The sequence below is a fragment of the Amblyomma americanum genome, chromosome 5 (assembly GCF_052857255.1).
Source record: "Amblyomma americanum isolate KBUSLIRL-KWMA chromosome 5, ASM5285725v1, whole genome shotgun sequence".
Taxonomy (NCBI): Eukaryota; Metazoa; Arthropoda; class Arachnida; order Ixodida; family Ixodidae; genus Amblyomma; species Amblyomma americanum.
This window is the reverse complement of record NC_135501.1, coordinates 22,434,668-22,459,554: the sequence shown is the minus strand read 5'-3', so window position 1 is coordinate 22,459,554 and position 24,887 is coordinate 22,434,668. Positions and strand designations below refer to the sequence as shown.

Below are 24,887 nucleotides of genomic sequence, written 5' to 3'. Positions count from 1 at the left end.
CGAGCGCCAGTCGCTGACCGGACCCGGAGGACAAATGACGAATGACGAAGCACTACATTAAAAACTTGTGAAACGCGGCCGGCAGTAGTCAAATGCGTCAGAGCCAAAGAGAAACTACGCGTGAGCGGTGTTGGCTCTTCCGTCGGCTACCGACACTCCCTGGTGCCGCTGCGGTTGTGAGTGGGGGTGCCGCCGCGATTGGAACCACGGCCCTTCCATGAACCTTAAGCGCTGAGGGCGCGGTTGAAAGCAAAAAAAAAAAACTTGGTCGACACCCATTAAGAGCAGATGCAATCTGCAGCCATGTGTAGGGAGTGGGCTGGTACGGTTTGCTGCTTATTGATAGCAACCATCGGCCGCCTCGAGCGGGGTGGGGATGCCAGTTCTGCGCTTTGACTTAGCAGCTGCTCAAGGCCAGCACGGAGAGCAATGCGACGGAGCCGCGCAGCAAAAATTCAACCACACTGTAGCATGCCTCATATCTCGTTTGTCTTGCCTTTATTTATGGCGCGATGCTTTGGTTTTGATTTTGAGTCGACCTCCCACTTCGGATTTTCAAATTTAGAAAAATGGGTCAACTTACAATCATGTAAATATGGCATGTACCCATTACAACGTATAGCAGACTTTTCTTCAAATCCCTGGAGTTTCGAGTTGTATGTGGCTTCATGATGTGTTTGCTTCAGTTTTGTGTACATTTTATAAGCTAAAAATATTGACTGCGAACGCCTAGAGGCTATATTTTCAATGTTCATAATTTTTTTTTTTTAGTTTCTGAACTGTTAATCCGCCTGGCCATGCGCTCTGTACATCTGAATCCCCTGCTGTTCATGCTTGGAATCTATGCTTTGTCTGTTGTCTTTCTTTTAGTTTCTGGGTGGTTAACCCTGCTTTGCTGTAATACGGTACAAATGCCATAACCCCGCATCAATTTTTTGTACTTTACCACTCCTCTCATGTACAATGCCCTCTACAACCAGGGCCCGAGATTTGAACGAAGCCATCAAAACGTCCACACAGCAACAAGAGTGAAAAATAAAACAATAAAAGCAACGACACACTAGGATTGGGTCTGTGTGGTAGCTGCAAGCAGGGCATAAGTGCCCAGAAGAGGACACACTGGACAGGGAAAGAGTCTCAACAACGGCACCATTAGTTCTTGTGACAGCTGCATGTAATGTTTGGGATGAACGCCTATCACAAATGGCCTCTTGTAGCATGACCCTGGAATTGCATGCCGAGTGGCCAAGAGCAAAGGAGCCACACTCTGGTTTGCCTCACTGCAGTCTAAACTGGCAGAAATAGCCCTGTGCACCACAAAGTGGTAGGCACATTCACTCCCGGGTGAAAAAAAGCTCACATTTTCAGCTGGAAACCTACCATTCCAGCTAGAATGACATCTGTTTCCAGCTGGATTACTGAACTGGAAATCATGTCCAGCTGGAACAATTCTTGCTTCCAGCTGGATTCTCTTCCACTTTTGCGCAGAGAATATAACTCTAGCTGGAATAGGCACCCCTGACGGAATTCTTCCCAGTCTCCATTTTGATCTGGGCTGGTTTCATTCACCATGGCATACGCACTTGTCTCCGGTCGGGGACGCCATGAGGATGGAGCAGGCGTTGCCCAGGGGCTCCAGGGGACCCACGCCCACATTGGCGCACGTGGAGAGCACCTTCCAGCCCACAAACTTGGCCAGCGTCTGCACAGCGCTCACCTGGTGCTGGGCCACCTGCATGCACAACCACAGGGCGTGGCTGTTCACACGTGCATGCCAAGAGAAGCCTCACTCCTCAGCCCCTGACCTGGAAACCATGACGGAAGCAGCACAAAGGACAGGGGACACAAGGAGGACACGACATGGCACAAGCAATTTTCCTCTGCACTACGCACAAATCCAGTCCAATCCAACAAGCCCAGCTTTCCACCTTACTGCTGACCTGAAAGGTGCGCAACAAATTTTCTACCATAAGAAAGTCTTGAGGTAATCCTCGGTGCATTGGCAGCCAAACGTTCGATCCAAGGTTAACACTCGAAAGTTCGCTATATCTGAAGTGAGTTCATTTGTAGCCTTTCCACTGGCCACTGACAGACGGTGGTCACCATTTTGCTTGCACAGACCCTTGTAATGCGAACGCATTAAATAAAGAACCCAAACACTCAGGACGACTGTCAGAATGTGGAGGACTGCACCAGGGCTCAAATCTGCCACTGCTACTTCTTGTGGAGCTGGAATGCCACACTGCTGTTGGCAGTTCTGTGGCTGTGCACTGGTGTGTGTGGGGGTCAGGCATCAGTGCTGTGACAGCATACTAGGTATGTGAGAAGAGCATTTTGCACTGCCAGGCCCAGAATGACCCAACAGTCATTGAGTGAACCCATAAAGAGCAGACATCACATTCAGGCCACTCCTTGATTATGTATGCAGGGCAAACTGTCAACTATACTGGGATAAGCGCTGAGTAGGGACACACTTGAAATGCGTCAACACCAGCTTCAAGAGCTTGGATGCCTTCTTAACCACATTCTTAAAGGAGAAGAATCATTTGGGTTGCCTGCTAATGCTCTTGTGATTTTCCTACCACACCCTTATCATGGCATGCAACAAGTCATCATTTACTGGAATGCTCGAGCATCTTCCATTAGATTGTGGTGGCTAATGGGGGTTTACCATCCCAAACCAACTCAGGCTATGAGGGACACCTGTAGTGAAGGGCTCCGGAAATTTCGACCACCTGGGGTTCTTTTAGGTACATCGACATCACACAGTACATAGGCCTCTAGCATTGCCGGAATCGAACCCGTGTCTTTCGGGTCAGCACCCAAGTGCCATAACTACTGAGCCACCACGGCAGCTCTCTTCCAATAGATTATCATATAAATTCATTTATTCTAAGCACCGCAGATGACTGGAATTACCTCTGTGCCTTTGTCGCTACCATCAGTAACTTCAACAAATTTTTTTTAAATTGCGCCGATTTTATACGATCCTTCTCTCTGCAATACCTCTGGGTGTTGAGAGCTTTAGAAATAAATAAATATGGGATTTTACTAATCGCACCCCACTGATCCAGCTTAGTCCACCCACCAATCCATCTTAACCCAATTTCTGGGTGGGCCATCTTCCAAATTTCTGGGGGTCCTCAGATTATCAAATATGACGGTGCCCTATGATAGTTCCACTCATGGTCATATGGTGTTGACGACAGCGCGACCTTCTCAACCAACCAGGGAATTTCGTGACAGAGAAGCGAGAGAGTTTCTGACCTATCGCATTCAAATTTTGTGTAGGTGGCATCATCATCAAGCAGATTGCACCCACTGCAGGTCTAATTATTCATGGAGCAAATTATTGTACAAAACCTCATTGACACATTAAAAAGAAACAAATTATTCAGGGAAACATATAATCCAAAACCACTCAGATTTTGGAAAATGTGACCCCAGGATTAATTGCAAAGGCATTTATTGACACTGTCACTTGCTATAAAAGCCAGTTAGCACTTTGTTGGCACAGGATACGAACAGCTCTTGCGATGCTTATAGAATTCCATTGTATTCTTGCTATCCTCAGTGCAAAAGAAACTTTGTAATTCATCCCGTCCAGTGACAGCAAGGGTGAAATTATCTGGTACTGCACTGCTGTCACCGTCATTGGTAACGTATGCTTCGCGCCATTGCACTTTTGCACTGCGGATAAGCCATCCTGGCAGAAAAGATCACCTTACTGCTTGAAGGGGAAACTATGGGGTTTTCCCAACAGTTAAGAGTTAATTATCGCATCATATTCTTTGGAATCCGCTGTCTCCGGCACAAGAAACAGTTTTACGAAATTCCAAGTAGAACTATTTCAAAACAGCAAAAACACAAAACTGAAACTCCGTTTGTGGCCAGGGAGGATGTGCCGATTGATGCAGTGATGACGTCACAGACATTATTGGAAAAACGCTTGTGAGAGCGTTGAACGGTTGAAATAATGACTGCAAATGATGACTAAATTCATAAAATGCCTAAGCTGATCTAATTCAAGGCTCAAATTTTTTTCTTCATCAATAACATGCGATTAATGTTTGTGACATCACAAACGCAGTGTTGCCCGCAGAAATCACTACGACTGAGGCCAAGAAAACTGCAAACTTTAAAATTCATTTGTGTCGGAACGAATTAGCACATGGCTGCCAAACTTAGTGGAAATGATCAGGATGGGTGGAAAGCTACAGTAAAAGCTTCATAACAATACATGAATCTTGAAAACCATTGAAGCTGCCCTTTTAACTATAGCTTGAAGAAAGCCAATGGATCTCAGTAAAGGCTATACTCCTTACTGCCTAGGCGGTGGGCACACGTCGCTGCATCTCTAATGTTCGGGTTTGCAGATGCCAGCCACCAACAGAGAGCGAAATTCCTGCACCTAAAAATTACGTTATAAATTTTTGCGCCATGCTTCTCAAACTCACAGGCGGGTACTATGTGTTTATCACAGCATGTGCCATTATACAGCTAAATTCTCTGTCTTTCAATTAAAGAGCTTATCTCTCTCTCCCATTATATGGAACCCACTCCAGGTCTTTGCGCAGGTGAGGTCTGTAGAATTTGGCACCGATCCAAGCGGCCAAGGGAGAAAGATGAGTGAAAAAAAAAAAAGTGGCACAACAACGTAACTCGAGATTCAGCGACAGCTGTTGAAGTATTACTCTGCTTCCTCCTTCCTTGGTAGCCACTCTCCGAGTTCTTCTTGTGGCAACCACCCTCCAGTTGTGCATTCCGACGCCATACTCTCCTTCTTCCATGGTTACCACCCTCCAGACAGTCTCCCAGTAACAATCCTACACGTGGTTCCCATGGCAACCCCTCTAGAGTTGTGCATTCTTAAACTCTCCCTGCACAATCCCGCTTCCATGGTTACCAAGTGGAGGGTGGCTGCCTAAGGAACCACCCTCACACTTGCCGTACCTTCCTCTTTCCACAGCAACCACTCTATAGTTTTATTCCACATCAACTGACCAAGACATCATGTTCAACGACCTTCCTTCCTTAAAAAAAAAATCAATGTTTATGGCATTAGTATGACAAACATTATGCCTGCTTGCTTTTGGCGAAAATATTTTTCTCTGCCATGGCCGTCATCTTAAGTTTGAAAATGGCAGCAAACCTAAACTAACAAAAAAAGCTGTAAAATATAAAATATTTTACACACGACTATGAAATTTCTTAAATGTGAATAAAAGACATTAGGCTTTAATACACAATAACTTAGAATGAACTTGTTTTATTTTTCCTCAAATATAAAACATGGAAAGATGTACACAACTATAGAAGTTTGAAAATGTTTTACCAAATTTTATGTTTGCACAGTGCTCATTCCAACTATTTTCCCGAGTTGTCCAGAAGCCAAAGAAGCCGGTAAAAACAATTTGTAGAGCTAGGCTCACCAGCTGGGCGCATGAATAAGAAAAAGCGGTTACAGGTTCGCTTTAGCCATACAGCCTTGAATTCTGCCATGGAACCACCCTCGGGTCCCTCTCCCTCATTTCACCACCCTGGTCATAACCCTCTACAGTACCCACCTTCCAGTAGTGCATTCCTCTGCTCTAGCCATAATTTCCCAACATACATACTAGGCCACCCATTGCCTTCCGCGCTTTCTCTCTCTTCCCTAACCCTCCTCTTTAATGAAATTCTGTTGGCTGCCCCTTAAAATTTGGGCTCTACTATTGTTGCGATTTGCTACCAGCCTCCCAATTGCCATATTGTAGTCTGTCCTTCGCTGGTGCCCTGAATTTTTGCAAGCACGAGTACCTAAAGTGTAAACCTGCTTTCTGATAGGAGCATAGCAATAAACTATATTGCACAATTCTGTCTGCAAATTGCTGCTATAATGCAATATAATATAATGAGCCAACAATAATATAATATAATATAATATATAATATAGTATAATATAATATAATATAATATAATATAATATAATATAATATAATATAATATAATGAGCCAACAAGGCTCAGCTTATGACAACAAAAACAGATACTCACGATGGTATTTTACCATGGCCTGTATCGCCATCACTGCCAAAATAACGAGGATAAATATGCTCTGGGTAGGCCTCACCTTATTGTCTCTGCAATATTCCTTCAAGAACCCTGTTCTGAATGCTGAAGCCCATATATACTGCGGAAGAAATGAGTGTGCATTGATTAGACTGACATATTACTTTGGTACACCCATGTTCAGTTGCGTCAGAGGCGCTCTGGGTGCGTGTCCACGTCCAAGGCTCCCTTGGAGGGATAACGCCAAAGACGACATCTTCGGGGCACTGAGACCAACACAGGCCATGGTAAACATGGGCGTGTGGCAGCAACTCCACTGCGAGCGACCATTTTGAATGGCTTTAGATGGAGGATCCATCTTGGATTCACAAGCACACTACGGCACCAGCGCACATTGGTGGCGGACTAATTGCTCGCTAGGTTGTCCCTGGTCTACATGGTGGCAGGCAAGGTCGCTGGCACGTGACGGTTGTGGCCAAGGCCAGCTACGGCTACAATGAGGAAATAGAGGGCACCCTTTCTCTGTGTTGCAATGGTCCCCGTTTGCTTGAGGATGTTAGTGCACTTTCAGACTGCTTTGAATGTGTGACAGCAGTGAAAGACCAGTGCAGCAGCTTGCATTCGAAGCTACCAAATGATGTCCAAGAATACGAAGATGGGGAAATGAGGTGTGGCAGGGTAACTGCACGCTGGGGAGACCACTGGGAGATGGCTGCATCAGTCTTAAAAGGGGGATGCAGCTTTTAGCATTAAATGTTTTATTTCTTGACCTTATTTACATAAAAGTTTTTCAGCATATTAGAAGTAATTTTATGACTACTCTCACAAAATTTCATTATTATACCTCCAGAAAATGTTTTCTAATATATGTTTTTTCTTTGAATCCTGTGAAAAGAATGCAGAGTTAAGAAAATGTAGCAGAAGGCTGGTTTCACATTCACTGCATCCTACTGGCCTGCTAGATGTCACAACATTCTTAGAAATATTTATTTTGCAAGGCACAAAGTGTGGATTAGAATTTTTGAGATGCAGTGTCCATTGGCATATTTTGAATGTGAAGAAAATTCAGTCAAGAAACTTAAAATTCCAAAATTTGAAAAACCAAGAATATCTTGACCTACAGTATGGTCCCATGAGTGCAACAAAACAAACCGGATCAAAACAGATAAAACAGTCTGAAAGAAATCTGCTCCGGAAGGTGAGCATTTAGGCAGAAAACCGTAATGAAAAAAAAAAAAATCCCATTGTTCGAGCGTCTTCTCACAATGCACAGCTACCAAGGTTCAAGAAACAAATTTTTTGAAGTTGTTCCCGGTTGATTTCAGCTATGAAACTTCAGGACAGCATAAAAAATGATGCATACGTTTACAACAATTACATTTTTTTAGAACCATTTTTTGGGATTTCAAAGCCGTGTCTCCTGCTAAGGAAGAGCACCTTGCCAGGCATCAGGTACCTTTACTGTTTTTTTCTTTTTGTGGGCCCCTGGGTGACTGACCTGTGCCATGAGCAGGTAGCGCAGCTCCTGGGGCTCGTACGAGAGCTGGATGACGCGGCCGTCGCGGCAGATTGCCCGCAGCCGCTGCTCCTCCACGTGCACCACCAGGGGGGTTCTGTGCAGCGAAAAATGATTATGACACACAACACTGCCTGCAAGCTCCCTCCCCCAACCAACAGCAGAGACCTGCAAATGGCTCATGCTCTATTTCCTAGCTCTCAACTGGTCAGACTAACGGCTGTAAACAATGAAAATTTATCAAGAGCAAACGGTTATGAGGAACCGTGTGCACACCATGTCATGCACCTTGACTGGAACGTTGTGTGCTGGCCCCTACCAGTGGCACCAACCCGTGGCCCGAAAACCATCGCTAAATTTAATAACCTGGATGAGAATTTTCTTTATGACACCAATTTAGCTGAGAATTTTGAGAAAAAAGACGAATTCTGATTCTTGCTGTCATGTGCCTTTCTTGTGTTTTTTTTCCCCACCCTCTAATAACCCGCAAAGGGCTTACAGCATTGTAAGAAAAAATCAGCTGCACTTGCATGAAGCAACCATGGAAACTTGTTTGTCTTACTAGATGTGGCACCAAAAGGCAGTGCCCAAGTATCTGTTACATCAAAGTGGCAAGATAAATGCAGAGAGCCTCTACTGCAATGCACGCCCCCAACAGCAATGCAGATATCAGATCGGTACTGGCCCAGCTTTTCTTCCCTCAAAGCACAAGTGCACACCTGCAGATGGTCTCGTATCCTTGGGAGAGGATGTTGATCTTGACCGAGTTGTGGGTGGGGCTGGACAGGCAGGCCCAGCGCGCCACCACCAGGGGGTCCTTCACTTCCATCGCATACTGGTCAATCACATACATGGTCCTGCACAGAGACATCACGGGCAGTCTTCTTAAAACCCACGTTTAGGACCTACTGTCCCTACATCTCGACATTTCCATCTTGACACAGCGATACTTTGAGCGCACCAATGGGAGTCCTGTATTGTAAATAAGACTCGTCCCATTACTGTACTGTTAAGTCTTTGTTAGGGATGTGCAATACAGTAATCCCTCATTATAACGAAGTCAGCGGGATGGCTAAAAAATTCGTTATAAGTGGTAATTCGATATAAGCGACTGCCCGGGAAAATCTAAAGCAGTCAAGCTTTAATTGCGCCGCAACAGCGAGGAAGTCAAAATACAATGTATTCAGTGAAGCAAAACTTTATTCAGTTGCAAAAAAGGCAGTGAGACTTGGCTGTTTCAAGTACTTACCGGGCGCGTGCAACCCCTGCTCTAATCTAACCAAGCATTGTACGAGGCCGCGGTCGCCGCCCATGCATTTAACCTTTGGGGTGTTTCGAATCGCGAAGGCAGTGGCCGCTTTCATGCAGGGGGGCGGGGGGGTCACGGAAATGCCGTGGCTCGTGTCTATGCAGCACGATCGTGAAAACTGAACGGTTTTGCAGTAGGGGCTTCGTATGATTACGGGCAGTGTTTTTTCCCGAGGTGTACAGCTGTGAAGTTTGCAATTGAGTTCTTCAGTGAGAGTTTTTTGGCACACCACTGTCGACGACACTGTGCTAATTCTACCGTTCGAGTGTCAGTGCTCACGCAGCATCGCGCCCGCGCCATTGACAGATGTCTAGGAACAAAAATCAATAACCCTGCCACGCATTTAGACCGTTTGTCAAGTCGGATGGCGTGAATCAAGCATGACCAGCTTGAGAAAATTGCCAGGGACGCCGTGGTTGCGTTGACCCGCCATGTAGACAGCCTGTCTCGCCGCTGGCGATGCTCAGATTTTTCGTGTTTTCGGCAAGTTATCGGTCGATTTGCAGCGTCAAAAGTGCAATGAAGCTAGGGGCAGTGTTTTATTGCGATGAAGGCCGATTTGACGAGCGACAAGCAAATTTCTAGATCGGCTTCCCCAAAGTCGTCTTCCCGATTTGTTATTTTAGCTCCTCACGTCGGCAAAGGGCGTGCGACGAGGAAACAGCTCGACAACACTGTTGTTCACGCTTGCAAGTGGAACCTGCGGGTCGCCTTCTCCTTTGAAGCGAAAACTCTCGGGAATGACGTTGTTCGCGTGCTTTCGAGAGTTTCGTCTGCTTTGGCTGATGTGAATTGGTTAGGCTTAGCGACGACTACGGCAGCCAGGGAGCAGCTCAGTTCGTTACCGAAAGCTCACATCGCTCGCGACTCGCAAGCGTGAATGAGCTCATAATCGCAGGGACACTTTTTTGTGCTTTTTGACACAATTAAGCACCAGAAATGTTCTTTACCGTGGTAAAATTTTGCTAACCGAGTGCACCCTTTGGAATGCTACGGCACAAGTCTGCCCGCGGTCTTTTGGCCACTTTTTGGCATCCAAGAGACCGCGGTTTTCTGGCATCGCAAAGCGTCACGAAAATTTCATTTTCGTTTGGATTCTATCACGGGGGACACCAGCGATGCGACTGCGACCGATTCGGGCGCGCTTCCGTTCGCATCCGCTGTAAACAGCTGGGGGCACTCGGCACTCGCTTGGTACTCGTTACTAGGCAGGTCATCGGTCGTAGGTTTGGTACTTTTGTGGCCTGTTCTGTCGGCGGTATTAATTTGTCACTGCATGCTCAAAAGGGTTGCCGCTGCGGCGGCGATGCCTCCGCTCGCCACTCTCCGCTCTAAGCGGGTCAAGCTGTTCGTGCACTTCGAGTAATGCCGCTAAAAATTTCGAATAAAGCAATTTTGTTATAGAGGGATTACTGTATTTGAAAAATCTCGAACACAAACTGAATACTACACATCTAACATCTGTATTCGATTCAAAGCTGAGCCTTCTTAAGCTGGTGCCCCCAGAGTGCACCGCTAGTGCGCTAATAGGTGGCAACCACTATACAGGTAGTAACACTGCCTCCACCAGAATATACCGCTACGCCTCCCACCAGCCACCCACGCCAAGCCAACACGCCCTCTACAGCGGATCCTTGGTGCAACCGTTAGAAAAGCGTGCTAAATAGGGCTTTTTCTTTTAAACAATAAGCCTTTGGATAAAGGAATGTCAAAAATGTATCCCACTTGAAGATCACTGACCTGTACCGAGGTGCTGGTAGGAGTAATAACTGCGATAAAAGCAAGTTTCTGTTCACAGCCGCATAGCAGCTGCCGCCGGTGTGGCTGACCCGGTTGCTTGCATGCTAGTTACTATGCCAAGGCATTGATCAAATCAATCACCTTTCTTTGAATATGAGATGATGAGGCTGACCATCAGCAGATCATTCCTAAGCAGACATATTCCCATACCATTTCCTGCTGTTCCCTTGCAAGACTCCTGAACATCACTTCGGTTTTCTGCATGTTAATTTAAGACAGCATTCTGCTCTGCCTGTCTAAATCATTGATCATGCTTTGCAATTCATCTTCTGAGTGACTCAGCAAGGCAATGTCATCAGCGAATCGCAGATTAAGTATTCCCCATTAACTCTTATCCCCACCTGTTCCCAATCCAGGACTCTGAACACCTCCTGTAAACAGGCGGTGAATAGATTGTCTCTCCCTGCCTGACACGCTTTCTTATTGGAATTGCTGGCTTTGTGGAGGACTATGGTAGCTGTGCAGTCATTATAGATATCTTCCACTATTTTCACACTAGACTCATCTACATCCTGATTCCGCAATGCCTGCATGACTGCTGAAGTTTGCACTGAGTCAAATACTATATTTAGGGGTTGATTATATTCTGTGATGGAAATGGTTTTTGGCAGCGTTTTTGGGGCCATTCGATAGTTGAATGTAGCCAATAATTTGCGCAGTTTCTCGGTCCCTCGAGTTCCAAATTAACGAGTATTTACTGCAGACTTTTTTTTGCACATGTCCGTGAGCGAAAAGGACAAAAAATTACATCAATCAGTTGCCATGCGCCCAGAAGCAACAAATTCACTGGGCACTGTAGCAGCTGTAAGAGAGCCACTCTTAGAAATGCAAGGGAGACACAGCAGGGCACGCACCGCAGTCTCAGGGCCACGTGCTGCGTCTGAGCGATGATCTTCTCCAGGATGGTCTGGCTGCAACGCAAGGAAGTCAGGGCATCAGTCACAGAACTGCTTAACACCATGCACAAAACATGGGCTCCTCTTCCAGTGGACAATCAGAGGGTAGGCACTCACCAGCTTACACTGAATAAAAGGAAAGAAAGGCCTAAAGGCCTCTACCCTGACAGCGTTTACCCCAAAGGACTTCACTGAGGTGTTCCCGCCACCCAGGTGAAGGCCTGTGAACGTTTGGCAGGCTGCCCACAACCCGGTGGGCAGCTGCCTGCCAGAAAGTAGGCTTCAGACAAGTACTTACATATGTATGCCTGACATTGCAAAATACGCCTAGTACCGCTACAGTCGAAACCAGATATACCGAATTCTATAGGGATCGGAAAATAGTTCGATATAGATAAAATTTGATATGAAGATAGATGCTTAAACCGAGCTCGCGATCATGACAAGCTGTGGCTTACCAATCGCTAGAGTCATTAGCCCTCAAAGTCCAGGCATGCAATGTGAAAGCTCTTTATTTCATGGAAAAAAAAACATCAATTTTCGACTGCTTTTTGCTGTGAGTAATAAAGTTGAAAACACTAGTCTTGGTCTTCTTGAGACTGTCCAGGTGTGACAGCCTGGTACCTTCCATTTCGCTGAAACAATGCCGGATGAGGCTGAACGCTGATGCCAGTTCAGCGGCTGTGCACAGGCGCATCTCTTATGGAACACAGTTGTCCCCGTCATCGCTGGAATCGCCTTCTTGGGCGCAAGCTATTCCGGCCGCAATGTCCTCATCAGCAAGGTCAGCTACAGCGTAAACTTCGTTATCAGCGTTGATGAAGTCCTCAATGGTAAGTTCCAATGGTATGATGCCGGGAAAATGGGACAAGTCGCGAAACGCGTCTTCCAAGCATTCACCATCACGCCGGGAAAATGGAACAAGTCGCGAAACGCGTCTTCCAAGCATTCACCATCATTATCCAAAGCTTCCGGACATTCATCTGCAGCCACTTCAAGGCCTGCCTTGCCAAAACAATTGGCTACCGCGGCCTGTTTTACGTCATTCCAAGCGCCGATAATCATCTGGATGACGCTGAGCAGGTCAATCTTGAGATCAGTTCCCATGCGGAGGTTTAGGAGGAGCCGCTGAACAAGTTGCCTGCTGTATCCTCGCTGCAGTCTCGCTGTGGTGTTCAGTGGGAGAAACTTGAGTTCAATGTCCTGCAGCTTACAAGTCATTTGATGGGACGAGCAGTTGTCTAACAGAAGGGAGATTCGGCGGCAAGTTGGGCAACCTGCCCAACTCGGCGTCCCAAGCCTGCAGCCATTTAACAAAAAGTTGGCGTGTCATCCAGGCATTTCTATTAAAGTGATAGCAGACGGGAAGCTGCTTGCAATTCTTAAAGCAGGGTGGTGACGTGCTTTTTCCAATAACAAACGGATGCAGCTTGCACGAGAGAACCGTTACACGCACTTTGCTCATTTTCCTGCCGTGATATAAGCTCCCACGGAGATTGAGTGTCTTATTTGGCAGCATTTGCCAAAAAAGGCCAGTCTCGTCTGCAATGAAGACTTCGGCAGGCGAAAACTTTGCAGCAACCTTCGGCCACTCTGAAAGCCACTGCTGCATCACCTGGCTGCTGACAGCCCCACTTTCGCCTGAAATGACTTTTCTGACACTGCCGTGGCGGTTTTTAAACCGTTGCAGCCACCCAGTGCCATCGCAAAAGTTCTCTTCGCCAAGAGCCGTGGCACATCATTTGGTCTTCTCCATTCACAAGGAACCATCCACAGGGATGTTTTTCACTCAGACTTCGAGAGACTCTGCATACAGCGGCTTCTCAACTTTGTTGAAAGCAGCAGGGTGCACACGACATGCTCCCGAGCGACTTACCTCACCTGCTTTGAGCGTTATGATTGCTTGTTTTTTAACAGTGCTCGACGGAATGCCGAATGCGTGTACCATGGAGGACTTCTTTCACCATTCTCGACATGCCAGATCACCTCAAGCTTTCTTGCGAAGTCCAGATTCTTTCTCTTTTTTACGTCCATAGATGCCATAGCTCACTAGATGACGCCAGTCACGCACGCTACAATCGGCGCTTTGAAACAAAGACACGCAAAAAAAAAAATGCGACAGGCACCGCACTGGCCAATGGAGTCGACTGGCAGCGGTCGACGAGTCAGCAAAGGAATGACAAAGGCATAAAGGGAAATGAAGGAGAGAGAGGAAGAAAACTCACAGAAAATGCGCCGTTGGTGCTAGTTGTGACCGCCGCTTCGCTCTTTCCAGCTCTCTCATCTCCCTCACCAGAGAGGAGGCGCTGCCCTCACTTATGACCGGTTTCACCAGTTTCCTCTCTCTTCCTTTCCCGAGCAGGCATGGCTTGCAAACGTCGCTGCTCTCCTCCATGCTGTGTGTTGCGTGACCGAAGATGTGAATGACCTTGGGAAAAGCGCACCTTCTAGGGACCCGACACGCCGTTTGAAATAACGAATGGCCGGCGAAACTGAACTTCGTTATACTATGCAACTGTTCTATACTTTTACACAGTATTATCAAGGAGATAATCTTTGTATTTTATATAGCCGATAATTCGAAATACCGTATATACTTATGTAATGAACCCACTGTTTTTCCGGAAAAGTTGACATCAGTTTGGGAGGAGGGTTCATTACATGGAAAAAAAGTTTCAACCAATTTTTCTTGAAGCGTCGAGATTTCATATCATATCTCCGCCCGTCCTTCCGTCATCAACAAACACATGCGGTCAGACGCGTTCGTGCCGCTAGTGTTTAGCATCATTCACTTTGACGCAATCCGGCAATTCTGTGGTAGCTGGCGACGCAGGCTAATCGCGGCGAGACAACGTGAACACGCTGAACACCGGCCCTGAAGGTCAGGCGCTCGTACGTAAGGCTAAAAAAACACACACAACGGTGATGAGTGTGTATAGCGAATGTTTAAGCCTTTGCTTACAGAACGCAGCATCTTGGCAGAGGAGAGCGCGCCGCGCCCCCTACCCCTCGATGCTGCCAAGGTCTGTGCTGCACTTGTGCCCCCCCCCCCCCCCCCCCCCCCCCTCCCCACCCCTCTGGCAGGAGCTCTCCTCAAAAGATAAACAAATGGTGAGGTTATCGGGGGTGGGCAGCATCTTGAGGCGCTTCCAAGGTCTGGGCTGCGGACAGGGCGAAAACTGAGGAACCCGCTATGAAAAGCTGTAAAGCTAAAGGCTGGAAAAAAGAAGTACATTATGGCCGACAAAAGTGGGGGGCGGGTTCATAATGGGAGTATATACGGTATGCGGGTTCAATATATCCGAGTTCAACTGTACCACACTAAGACGGCAGCTCGCCGACACACATTCAGTGGTGGTCCAGCCATTTCAAGTTCTGGAGCAATTTTTGGAGCAGAAAAATATTCATTCTGGAGCACCTTTGTATCAGAACGATAATTCTGGAGCAACCCGGTAGCAGCACGAAAGGAATAAAGGAGCCACAACGAAGAGTTCGTTACTAACGAGATCAGGTTCAGCCATGTGTAGCTAGGAAGAAAAAGAACAGAAGAAAGGTGGGCTCACAAAAAAAACAGTGCCAAGACATTTTATTAATGCTGGCACTGGCCTGCATGCAAGTTCAGTCAAGCATGATTGACTAAATGTCCTATGGACCTGATCAAATGAATTATATTCTTTTTTCACGTTGGCACTATCTCAATGCTTCTTGGAATTTTTTACAAATTCATCAAGCCCGGAAATAGAATCAGCAAGGCTGAAATTCCCTTATTCCAACAAAGCTTGATCTCATTGGACCTGCTCTAACCTTTTGTTCTTCAAACCAGAAGATATGACTTCTTCACAGCCCGCTTCAGGGTTGACCGACATGATGCATCCTTTTCATGCAACCGACATGATGTGCGAACATGGAGGAAGGAAAACTCGGGAGAGTACCTGACTACCCGAGCTGCACGCCAAAAAGTGTGCCGGAAGTCACGCGCTTTCACAAGGACAACTGGGACTCTTTGGCCGAAGACGCACTCAATAGTAACGCTAGGCACAGCGGCCTAGTCTGCTGCGCATGGCAAGCATGATCAAGCGCGCTGAGCCGGTGGGCAAATACGGGGGGAGAAGGGGGGAGCCGGCTTCAAAAAATGTGACTGAACCGCCTCTCCTGAGTTCTTTCCTTCATCCATGTGAACTGGTTGCTAAATTCTACCACAAGCCAGCCCACCCTGCATTGCCAACTGCGGAAACGTTTTAGTAGGTTGCGAACTGAAAGCCTGGATGGTTCCAAAAATAGTCGTTTTCCCATGACCGCGTCTTATGTTTGGCGCAGCTAAGGCGCAATATTGATCAATTTTCCGCTTTTGGAGAAGACTGGAGCAGCAAAATGTAAATGTCTCAGAATGGTGCAAATGGAGCAGCTGGAGCACCACTGCACATTCCACTCTGTCCTCTCAGCAACCCCGACTGAGAACAGTGCAGCCAGGTGCACACACACCTTTGTCGGCCAACTCATCAGCACAGTGTTTCCTTTCAGCATGTTCGTTCGTGCCTTGCCTACCGACAAGTGCAAGACCTTGCTGGGCAAAGTGAGGTGGACACTGCTGTGCTTCCAGAAGACAAGGGTACTTTTTCCATTTTTGCTCCATGAGCCCCACATGATGCTAAAACAGCTCAAACAGATGACGGACAAGAGGAAAGCCTATGAGTCAGCGCTCTTCCTGTGTCCACTTTTCTTCCTGTCCATTGTCTGTTCCCGCTGTTTTAGCATCACGAAGTCACACCAACTCGCTCAAATCAACATTTTACTAAGCTACAAATAGCGCTCTTGCCACCAACAAGCTGGTAAGCAGACCACTCATGCATGTGCAGAAACGTCATTTGCCAGTCTCAGCAGTCTGGGAAAGCATGGTCACTGTGCAGGCAGGTAAACATCATCAGCCCACTTGTGTGCATTGCAGGCCTCTGCCAATAACTCCCCATTTAATGCTGTCATGAGTCTATCATAGCCAACCTATCCTCCTAGCCTATGCTTCAATCCCATCTTTCCACACGATTACCTTCGCCGTAGTACATTCATTTCAAGCAGTATGTGTTCGGCCCAAGCGTATCTCTTGATTTCAGCCAGAGCACCAAATGGAGATGTCCACGCATGCAAGGCAGTTTTTATAGGCTGCAGATGAAAATGAGCATAAGCAACGAACACTTACGGAAGTTAAAAAAAGATGACAATAAAAAGGTATAAGCGGATACCAGTGTTACGTGAAGATGGTACAACACACATTCCGAGTCAATCAGTTGTGCCCTGCAAGCGCAGATTGTAGGAATGGAGTGTCATTTTTATGCAAGTTCACTGAAGCCTTTGGCACAAACTTTCACTTCCAGGAGTGTTTGTTGCTTATGCAAGGGCAGCAGCGCCTGGACCTGGCACGGCTTCCTCTCCTTTCACCTGTGGAGGGACTGTCGCAGCCGATTTCGGTCGTGGGCATGTGGCCCCGCCAGGTGGCGCTTGCGGGGCACCCCAATGGGGGCCGAGGCTGGCCGGGGTGCCCCCTGGTGCAGGAAGCTGTAGTGGTGCTCACGCAGCAGCTGGTGCAGCGAGTGCTCCAGCACGTGCTTGTGGTCAAGCCGCGACGGGGGAAGTGCCGGCTGACGGTCCTGCACAGGGAAGGCGGCACAAATATGGAGGCTCTGCCCCTCCTCTTGCTCTAATCATAAACGCTTCAAAAACTACTCCCACCTGTCACTCACGATGGCACCTTGAAGGGACCATGAAATGGCATTTACTGAGCCTAAGAAAAGCGCACGAGCCATCTGTATTCCATCGCCACACAGCAAAAATGTTTAATCCAGCTTCATCGACAACATCGGCAACTAAAAATGAGGCTCCTCCTCTCCCCTCTCAACTCACACAAGCCAACATGCCAGAAATAAAGAAAACAAGTTGGGACTCTGCCGCACCCCGTCCTGGCTCTGTCCGCTCGTCATTGGGGTAGGGGCAGCCAAGAATGCACAGCGAGGTGTCACCCTAATCAGCTCTGAGCAGCAATCTTTAGAAATTGTTTGTGAATTATAAGGTCCATGCAGAGCTCCTAAATTTGATGAATACTAACAAACACCACCTGTAGAGACATGCTGCATCAGAATATAAACATCAAAATCATTTCAGAGTTCCTTTAAAATGCTTAGTGCCCTCTTTCCTGTCAGGTACATAACACAAACTGGCTGAGCAGTCTGAGCTCAATCGAGCAAAAAAACCTTTGCAAATGTAGACTCCTTGAAAAGCGAAACGAGAGGTAGTGCATGAAAGCTGCTCTCTGCCAGCGCACTTTTCTTTTGCTGGTGCTTCCTTCATGCTGGAGTAAACAAGGCATACACGTCTGAGCCAGTTGATAACTTGCTCCGTCAGAGAGCGATGGGCCCAGAAAGAGAAGAGTTGGTGGCTAAACAAACACGAGTAGCGGAAGCGGCTAATGCAGATTGTCAGCGCTGACCAATTAGGGCGTGACCGCGTCTGACTTCCGGCCGCCGGGCAACGTGACGGCGCCCGTCCAAACAGGGCCTGTCGCTTCACCACCAATTCATCATTGCCACTGTACTGTGCCTCACGTTCATGGCAAACGAGAGGTACACAAAGCTTTCACTTTGTATGAAGATGCCCACACCACAAATTTCTAGTGATGAAGCGTGCCACATTTTCAGACTGCTTTTGGATTTTCAGAGCTGCTATGCCTGGCCACTACGCGTTGTTTGACTTCAGAAAGCATGGGAGGTTCACACAGGCTAACAATTTTGGTTCAGAAAAGGGTCACAAAGAATAATTGGTCTTCTTTGTCACTAATGAATCAATAATGGCTTAATTGTAAATGCAAAGCTATTCTTTTCATTATTCTACTAAATACATGGAAATCATAACAGCAACATTCTGGCGGCAGCCGCCTGTTTTTCGCCATATGTGGTGCTGCAGCACAGTGATACTGTGACAGTGTGTCGGAATCCCGTAGCACTGGGGCTTGCCGTGTGAAGTTTGCCTTGAAAGTTTGCTCCACGTGGGTCGCCCCTAATAAACCCACTAATCTACCTTAAGCCAATTTCTGGGGTGTGCCTATCTCCAATATTCTGGAGTTCTTTGAATTTTGGGGTGTAGGCCAACTTCCAAATTTTGGGTGTCCTCAGGTTTTCAAATTTCGCAGTGCTCCATGATGGGTCCACTGGAAGTCACGCGGTGCAGCCCTCTAGACCACTCAGGGAATTTCGCAACAGAGAAGCTGGACATTTTTGCGCAACGATAACCTAAATGTTATCACATTAAAAAACGTACCAGCCAGGAAACCTGGTAGCCAAATACAGTGCACGAAAAGGCTGCACATTGATGTCTGCCACTTTATTTTTATTTCCAGTAAGTGCAACAGGCTTCCCTCATTTGGATGGCCTTTTTGATCTCAGGGTAGTTTGCTTGCACACAATGCCCAAAACAATCAGTGCCTGGGGAAGAAGGGGGTGGTTGCAGACGAAATCGAAAAAATTGGTTTTGAGTAAAGAAAATGACACAGTAGCAGTAACTGTCTGACATATCTCGGTGGACACCCGAGCTGCACAATAAGGATTGGGATAAAGGAGGGATTGAAAGAAGAAAGGAAGAAGCAGGTGCTGTAGTGGAGGGCTCAGGAATAATTTGAACCACCTGGGGATCCTTTAATGCACACTGACATCTGATAGCACAAGGGTGCCTTTTGTGTTTCCTTTCCATTGAAACACAGCCACTGGGCATGCATAGAGGTATGCGCTGCTTTCTCAGTGGCCAATTTAATCCTCCACAATTCTGGTCTACTTGAATCTAGAAACTGACTCCTTCAAGCTACAGGCAACAAAAAAAAAAGTATAGATGATCAATATGATTGATGCAGCAGAAATGCGTTAGCATAAGGCCTATTCTCTTTGGGTTCACTTTTACATGCTTATGTGTTCTCTTTGTGTAGACAATGAGTGAGACAGATACATTCACTAAACACCTCTCCCACTCGCCACCCATCTCCATCCCCTCTCTTCGTCTTCCCTCTTCCCTGAAAGAGGGAAGGGCATTTCCCTCTCCACTAGGCCACCCAACACCCATTGCCTCCCACCTTCTTTAGGCTTCCCTCTCTCTTTTCCCTTCCTCTCTCCTTCAAAAGTGGAGAGGATTTTCCGCTCTAAATTTTTTTGCAACTCTGGTCATTCGCACTCCAGTCACAGCAACCCACCACAGCACCTTGCACCCAGCTACTCAGCCGGAGTATCCAGGCTAGAACCCAACGCGGTGGCCACATTTTGATGGAGGCGAAACACTAGAGGCGCCCGTATGCTGTGCGATGTCAGTGCTCGTTAAAGTTAAAGATCCACAGGTAGTTGAAGTTATTCCAAAGCCCTCCACTACAGCACCTCTTTCTTCTTTCACTCCCACCTTCTTCTGTTTCCTTACCGTGCAGTTGGCAGTTGAAGTGTCCATCGAGAATTAAAAAGTAAGTAAGAACCACTACCCCTTAGGTCATGAGCAAGGTGCCTTACTCCTCTGAGGAACGTTCATTTCACAAGGCTAAAAGGAGGCCTTGTGTATCTTGTGGAAAGTAAAAAAAAACAATAAGAACAGTGCTCATTTCTGCGAAGTGATATGCAAAGACAACCCCAGGCCACTGTTGTGTCATCGCACTATCACATCATACCTTTAAAGCAGGGGAGCCTGGTATTGAAGACAAATTTTATTAATGTAGCAATAATTATGAAACCTTCAGGGAACATGTATTTTTGCATGCTGATTCTAAATATGTAATTTAATTTCATGTAAAACAATTTTTTGAGCACTTATGTAATTTTTATGCAATTATATTGCAGAGAGCTTGGAAGAAAATTTGCCCTAGGAAAATCGCTGAAATGTATGCCATTGCGTTGTCTTGATACTAAGGAATGCAATAAGGGTAACATTATCATCCTGGCTATCATAGAACTTGAGTTATAGGGTATTGAAGCTGCCACTTCAGAAATGAGAATACACACTTTTCTTCGCATTTCTGAAGCGACAACTTTAAAACCCCATAACTTAAGTTCTATGATAGGCAGGAAAACAATTTTACCCTTATTGCATTCCTTAGTATTAAGAGAACCCAATGGCATACACATCAGCAAGTTTTCTGCAGCAAATTCGTTTCAGAACTCTTCACAAGATACATGCATAAAAATTACATAAGTGCTCAAGGAATTGTTTGACATGAAATTAAATGACATATTTAGAATCGGCACACAAAAATACATGTTCCCTGAAGGTTTCTTAACTGTGACTTCATTATTAAAGTTTTTTTTCTCAATACCAGGCTCCCCCCTTAAGTGTCCCCCAAATTTTATTCTCCTTGGCCACCGCTGCTGTGATAGGTACCCCAGGTGCCACCTTCCTCCTCCTGCAGTGAGGAAGGAAGAAGGCAAAAACGCTGGTGGCACCGGAGCCACTAAATTTTTTTCAGAACACCGCAATCCTTCTCTCCCCAGAACTGGATTTAGAAGGCTGCTGCTTCCCCTGCTGGATAACTTGACAGTGGGCCTCATGGAAACATATATATGCTTTCTCCCCTGCAATAGTGCTTTGAGCACTGCAGGTATTTGAAATTAATTAATTAATTATATAAATGAACCAAGCACTGGCAGATATATTCACTGGAAGATAATCACATCTTGATGACTGAAGGGGCGCCGGTCTGCTCTGGCCAACAATATCGTGGAGGCCATTCGGAGTTTACCGCACTCGCAGTGCAACACTGTGTGAAGCAGTCAGTGCCAGTGGCACCCATTCCTGGGGGTTGTGGGATGTGCCTGGAAGGTGGCTCACCTGCAGGGTGCGGTGGCAGAGGCCGATGCAGAGCTGCACGCCGGGGAACAGGGTTGTGGTGATCTGGTTGCCCACCACCAGGTTGGGGATGGACGGCTGCAGCTGGACGGCCTCACGCGCCAGCTACACACACACCACCGACCACATCACTCCTCTAATCCCAAAGGCTGCAGTTCCTGCCAGAACAGCATCCTCAAGCAAATCAAAAGCATGCTCGTTCCAACCCAGTTCTGTGAATGCATTTCGTAAACAGTCAACAGCAGTAGAGAGATGTCTAAAACCCCCTTTTGATGAGTGCATTCTAACTGTGAAGTACTTTAGCTAAGCATGTTGACGCATATTCAAGAAAGACGGATGAAGTGAGGAAGCAGGACAGTGCTTGAGGGAACAAGACCAGCACTGTCCCATTCTCTCACTACTTCTGTATTCATATTTTTTGTGCTCCTGTCTTTCCTTAGCATTCTAACTGTGTTCCTGTTTTGACCATCACCCTGATTATGCCCACTGCACGGCAAAGGCCTCTCCCATGCCTCTCCAATTATCCCTGCCCTGTGCCAGCTGTGGCCACTGTATCCCTGCAAACTTGTATTTTTAAATTTCTTCACTGAATAACTCCCGTTCCTATACATCGATTCCTGTAATTCTTTTTGAGTCAGCATCTGTGTGACATAAGGAATCCATCTGAAGTATAGCCGGCACTTGTTCAAGCAGTGTTTTGCAACCCCTTTAAGGGAGTAATGCGGTTTTCAAATTGTGAAAAATGGTCAAAAAATTGGAAAGTCACTGCGTTTGCTTGTATGCCTCGTCTTATATGCTGTCCCTAAGTTTGATTGCTGCAATCCACCCGGAAGTACACTAAAAAAAATTTTTTTGTGAACTGCAGTAGCACAGCATATCAAGGAAATGCTAAAAAAAAATCAACGTTCTTTTTCTGTTACTGTTTTCAGACTACATGCTCACCTTACGGAGCAATTTCTTCACGACTGTTTTGTCTACTTTTAACCAGTTTGTTATGTTGCACTCACAGAACTCCACTATATACGATGACAATCTTGGTTTTTCATTTTGATGGATTGTAGTTTTTGGATGTGACAACTTGTTTACAGAGAAAAAATGTCAATGCTAAAATTTTGTGCACTTCAGTTTGAAAGCACTGCTAACATGGAAAAAAAAATCAAAATCCATAAAAAAATACGGGTAAGTTGGTGACAGAAGTTGCGTCCTCCATCAAATGTGGGGTTTGAGACTTGTGCTTCTCAAATGAACATCGAAAACAAACTGAACTTGGCCTGCATCGACTGATAACAGCGTTCTAATGGCAGATTTACCCGCGGAACGTGAAACCAAAACTCTCCACATTTCTCTGCGACAAATGTGCCTTCTCATTTACACACAAATGTCCATAGAGTCACAGAAAGGCCCAGCAGTTTAGTTTGGTTGCAAACAGAATCTGCTGCTTGAGCTGCCTTCAGTGTCCTTTTGGCAGCTGTACATAATGTCCCTGAAACTTCGTAAAGTAATGCCAAATTTTGAAGAATGCCGTCCACCAGTCACCCTTCTGTCTTTTATTCTCCCCCATGCTGAGTGCGGCCATCCTGCGCCTTCCAAGGCATGTGTTGGACCCCATTTTTTATGCATGAACCCATGTTTTTGCATGAAAACGAGAGGAGGAAGCGGAAGAGGGGAGGGGAGATGTCGCTACTTGACGAAGTTTCAGGGGCATTAGCTGTACAGCCTACCTGCGCAGATCCGATGAGAGAGGTTTCCAGTTTATTTAAAGCAGAAGCGTGCTATCGCCGAGGCCCTTGGCATAGACAAGTTGTCTGAGGCACGCTTATGGGTGCTGGCTCAGAAGTTTCATCCTCATCTGATTCCTCCGCGTCACTCTCAACCCGCGCTTCACAAACTGTGCCCTCGTCCGTGCACGGTTCCGCGGTGTCGGCGTCGTCATCGACAGAAATAAAATCACTCCAACCAATGTCATGTCGTAGTCGACGACGTGCTGTCACAAATCGCCGCCAGGCTGGTCATCTTCCGAAGCATCAGGCTCGGCATCAGACACTGTGTCGACGAAGCCGGCCTTGCGGAAACAGTTCCGCTCGCCAGTGGCCGTCACCTCCGCCCAGGCCGCTTTCATCATCTCTACCGCTGAATACAATGGAAGTGGGCACGGTGTTCCCATCCGCCATCCCGAATTACAACCAGGGCCCGAGATTTGAACGAAGCGAACGAAACTAGGGTGAAACGTCCACACCGCAGCAAGAGTGACAAAAGCACGCGATGGGGTAGACATGCAACGTGCACGGATGGCAATCAAGCCAATCAATCTAAAGATACAGACGCACAGCGCCAGCGGAGAGACCAATGAGGGGCATCCGTGAGCGTCAGTGCAGCCACCTCTTGGCTCCCACGAAAGGCCTTCTTCACGGAGCGTGGCCTCCGCGATCGGCACGGGCGGCAGCGCAGTTGATCGTGGAGGCCACGCGCGGATTTGCAAGAGAGTGAGGAGAGGGGAGTGGAGTTGCGAGGAGGGGCAGGAGGGCGATGTTGGAAGAAGCATCGGTGGGGAAAGGCTAGCTCGCTCGAAAGCGGCACGAAACGGGGCGGGCAGTTGGCCTGCGATGAGTCTCGGGAAAACATGCCGCACGCCGGGCGCACAAAAGGGTCAGAGACAGGTTATCTCGCATCGCGGCGCCGGGTTTATGCTGTCTGTTCGCTGTAACCAATCAGCAGGGCTTAATGGCGTTCGTTATACGTGTGATTTTGTGCCATTGAAACAATGTGCATGTTGACGGTCGCGCAAGTCTAGTTCGTTGTAAGCAAAAGTTCGTCTTAAGTGGGGCCGTTATATGTGGGCTCGACTGTATTACTTTCTCAAGCTTCAATGCGGAGCACGTAAGGCCTAGTGACATCGAGCAAGCGGAGCACAAAGATCCGCTGTTGGCTGGCATGCCGGTGGATGCCATGTCACTGCAAAAAGCCTGACGCAGGCTAGGGTGTACTCTACTCTTGCTTTTGCACTGCAGGCAAGCATTGTGATAATGTTTTATTGAGTGCATGAGGCCCCTAATTAAAGCGCAGTGATGCAAGCAAGCCTATGAGCGCGTTGTTCGTGCCGAAATGCCTCCAGGCAGAGCGGTGTCAATACAAATTCTCGCAGGGCGAAATTAGGGCCACTTTTATGACGAGTGCGGAAAAAATTTTAGTTTTAATACCAAATGTAGAGGATGTGTCTACTATGCGAATATGTCCCTTTCTGAGACTTCCGAAGTACCAAGGAAACCGCACCACAGCATCGATTTTGAAAAGACGACAGACCAAAGCTGACAGATTTTTGGGAAATAAACGTTCATTAATTATCCAGTCAAATGTGTCAATGTTCTTGCCCGATTCTCGTTCTCACTGAAATTCACAAGTCCCGTGAATTTCACTGTAGCGGGACTCGACCGTATAGCCTCTCAGCAGGAACATGAGTGTTC

At 47.0% G+C, this 24,887-nt stretch overlaps 1 protein-coding gene across 1 annotated transcript in view; it reads right to left on the bottom strand.

Annotated features, from left to right (window-relative positions):
- The window catches only part of MED17 (mediator complex subunit 17), an 87,386-nt gene that overhangs the window by 5,718 nt on the left and 56,781 nt on the right, over positions 1-24,887 (bottom strand). The window contains exons 8-13 of the mRNA XM_077664635.1: positions 21,409-21,531; positions 17,005-17,213; positions 11,530-11,586; positions 8,286-8,423; positions 7,549-7,663; positions 1,584-1,732 (exon numbers count right to left, since the gene is read on the bottom strand). Coding sequence (XP_077520761.1) covers positions 1,584-1,732; positions 7,549-7,663; positions 8,286-8,423; positions 11,530-11,586; positions 17,005-17,213; positions 21,409-21,531 — 791 coding nt within the window. The remainder of the gene's footprint in view (positions 1-1,583; positions 1,733-7,548; positions 7,664-8,285; positions 8,424-11,529; positions 11,587-17,004; positions 17,214-21,408; positions 21,532-24,887) is intronic.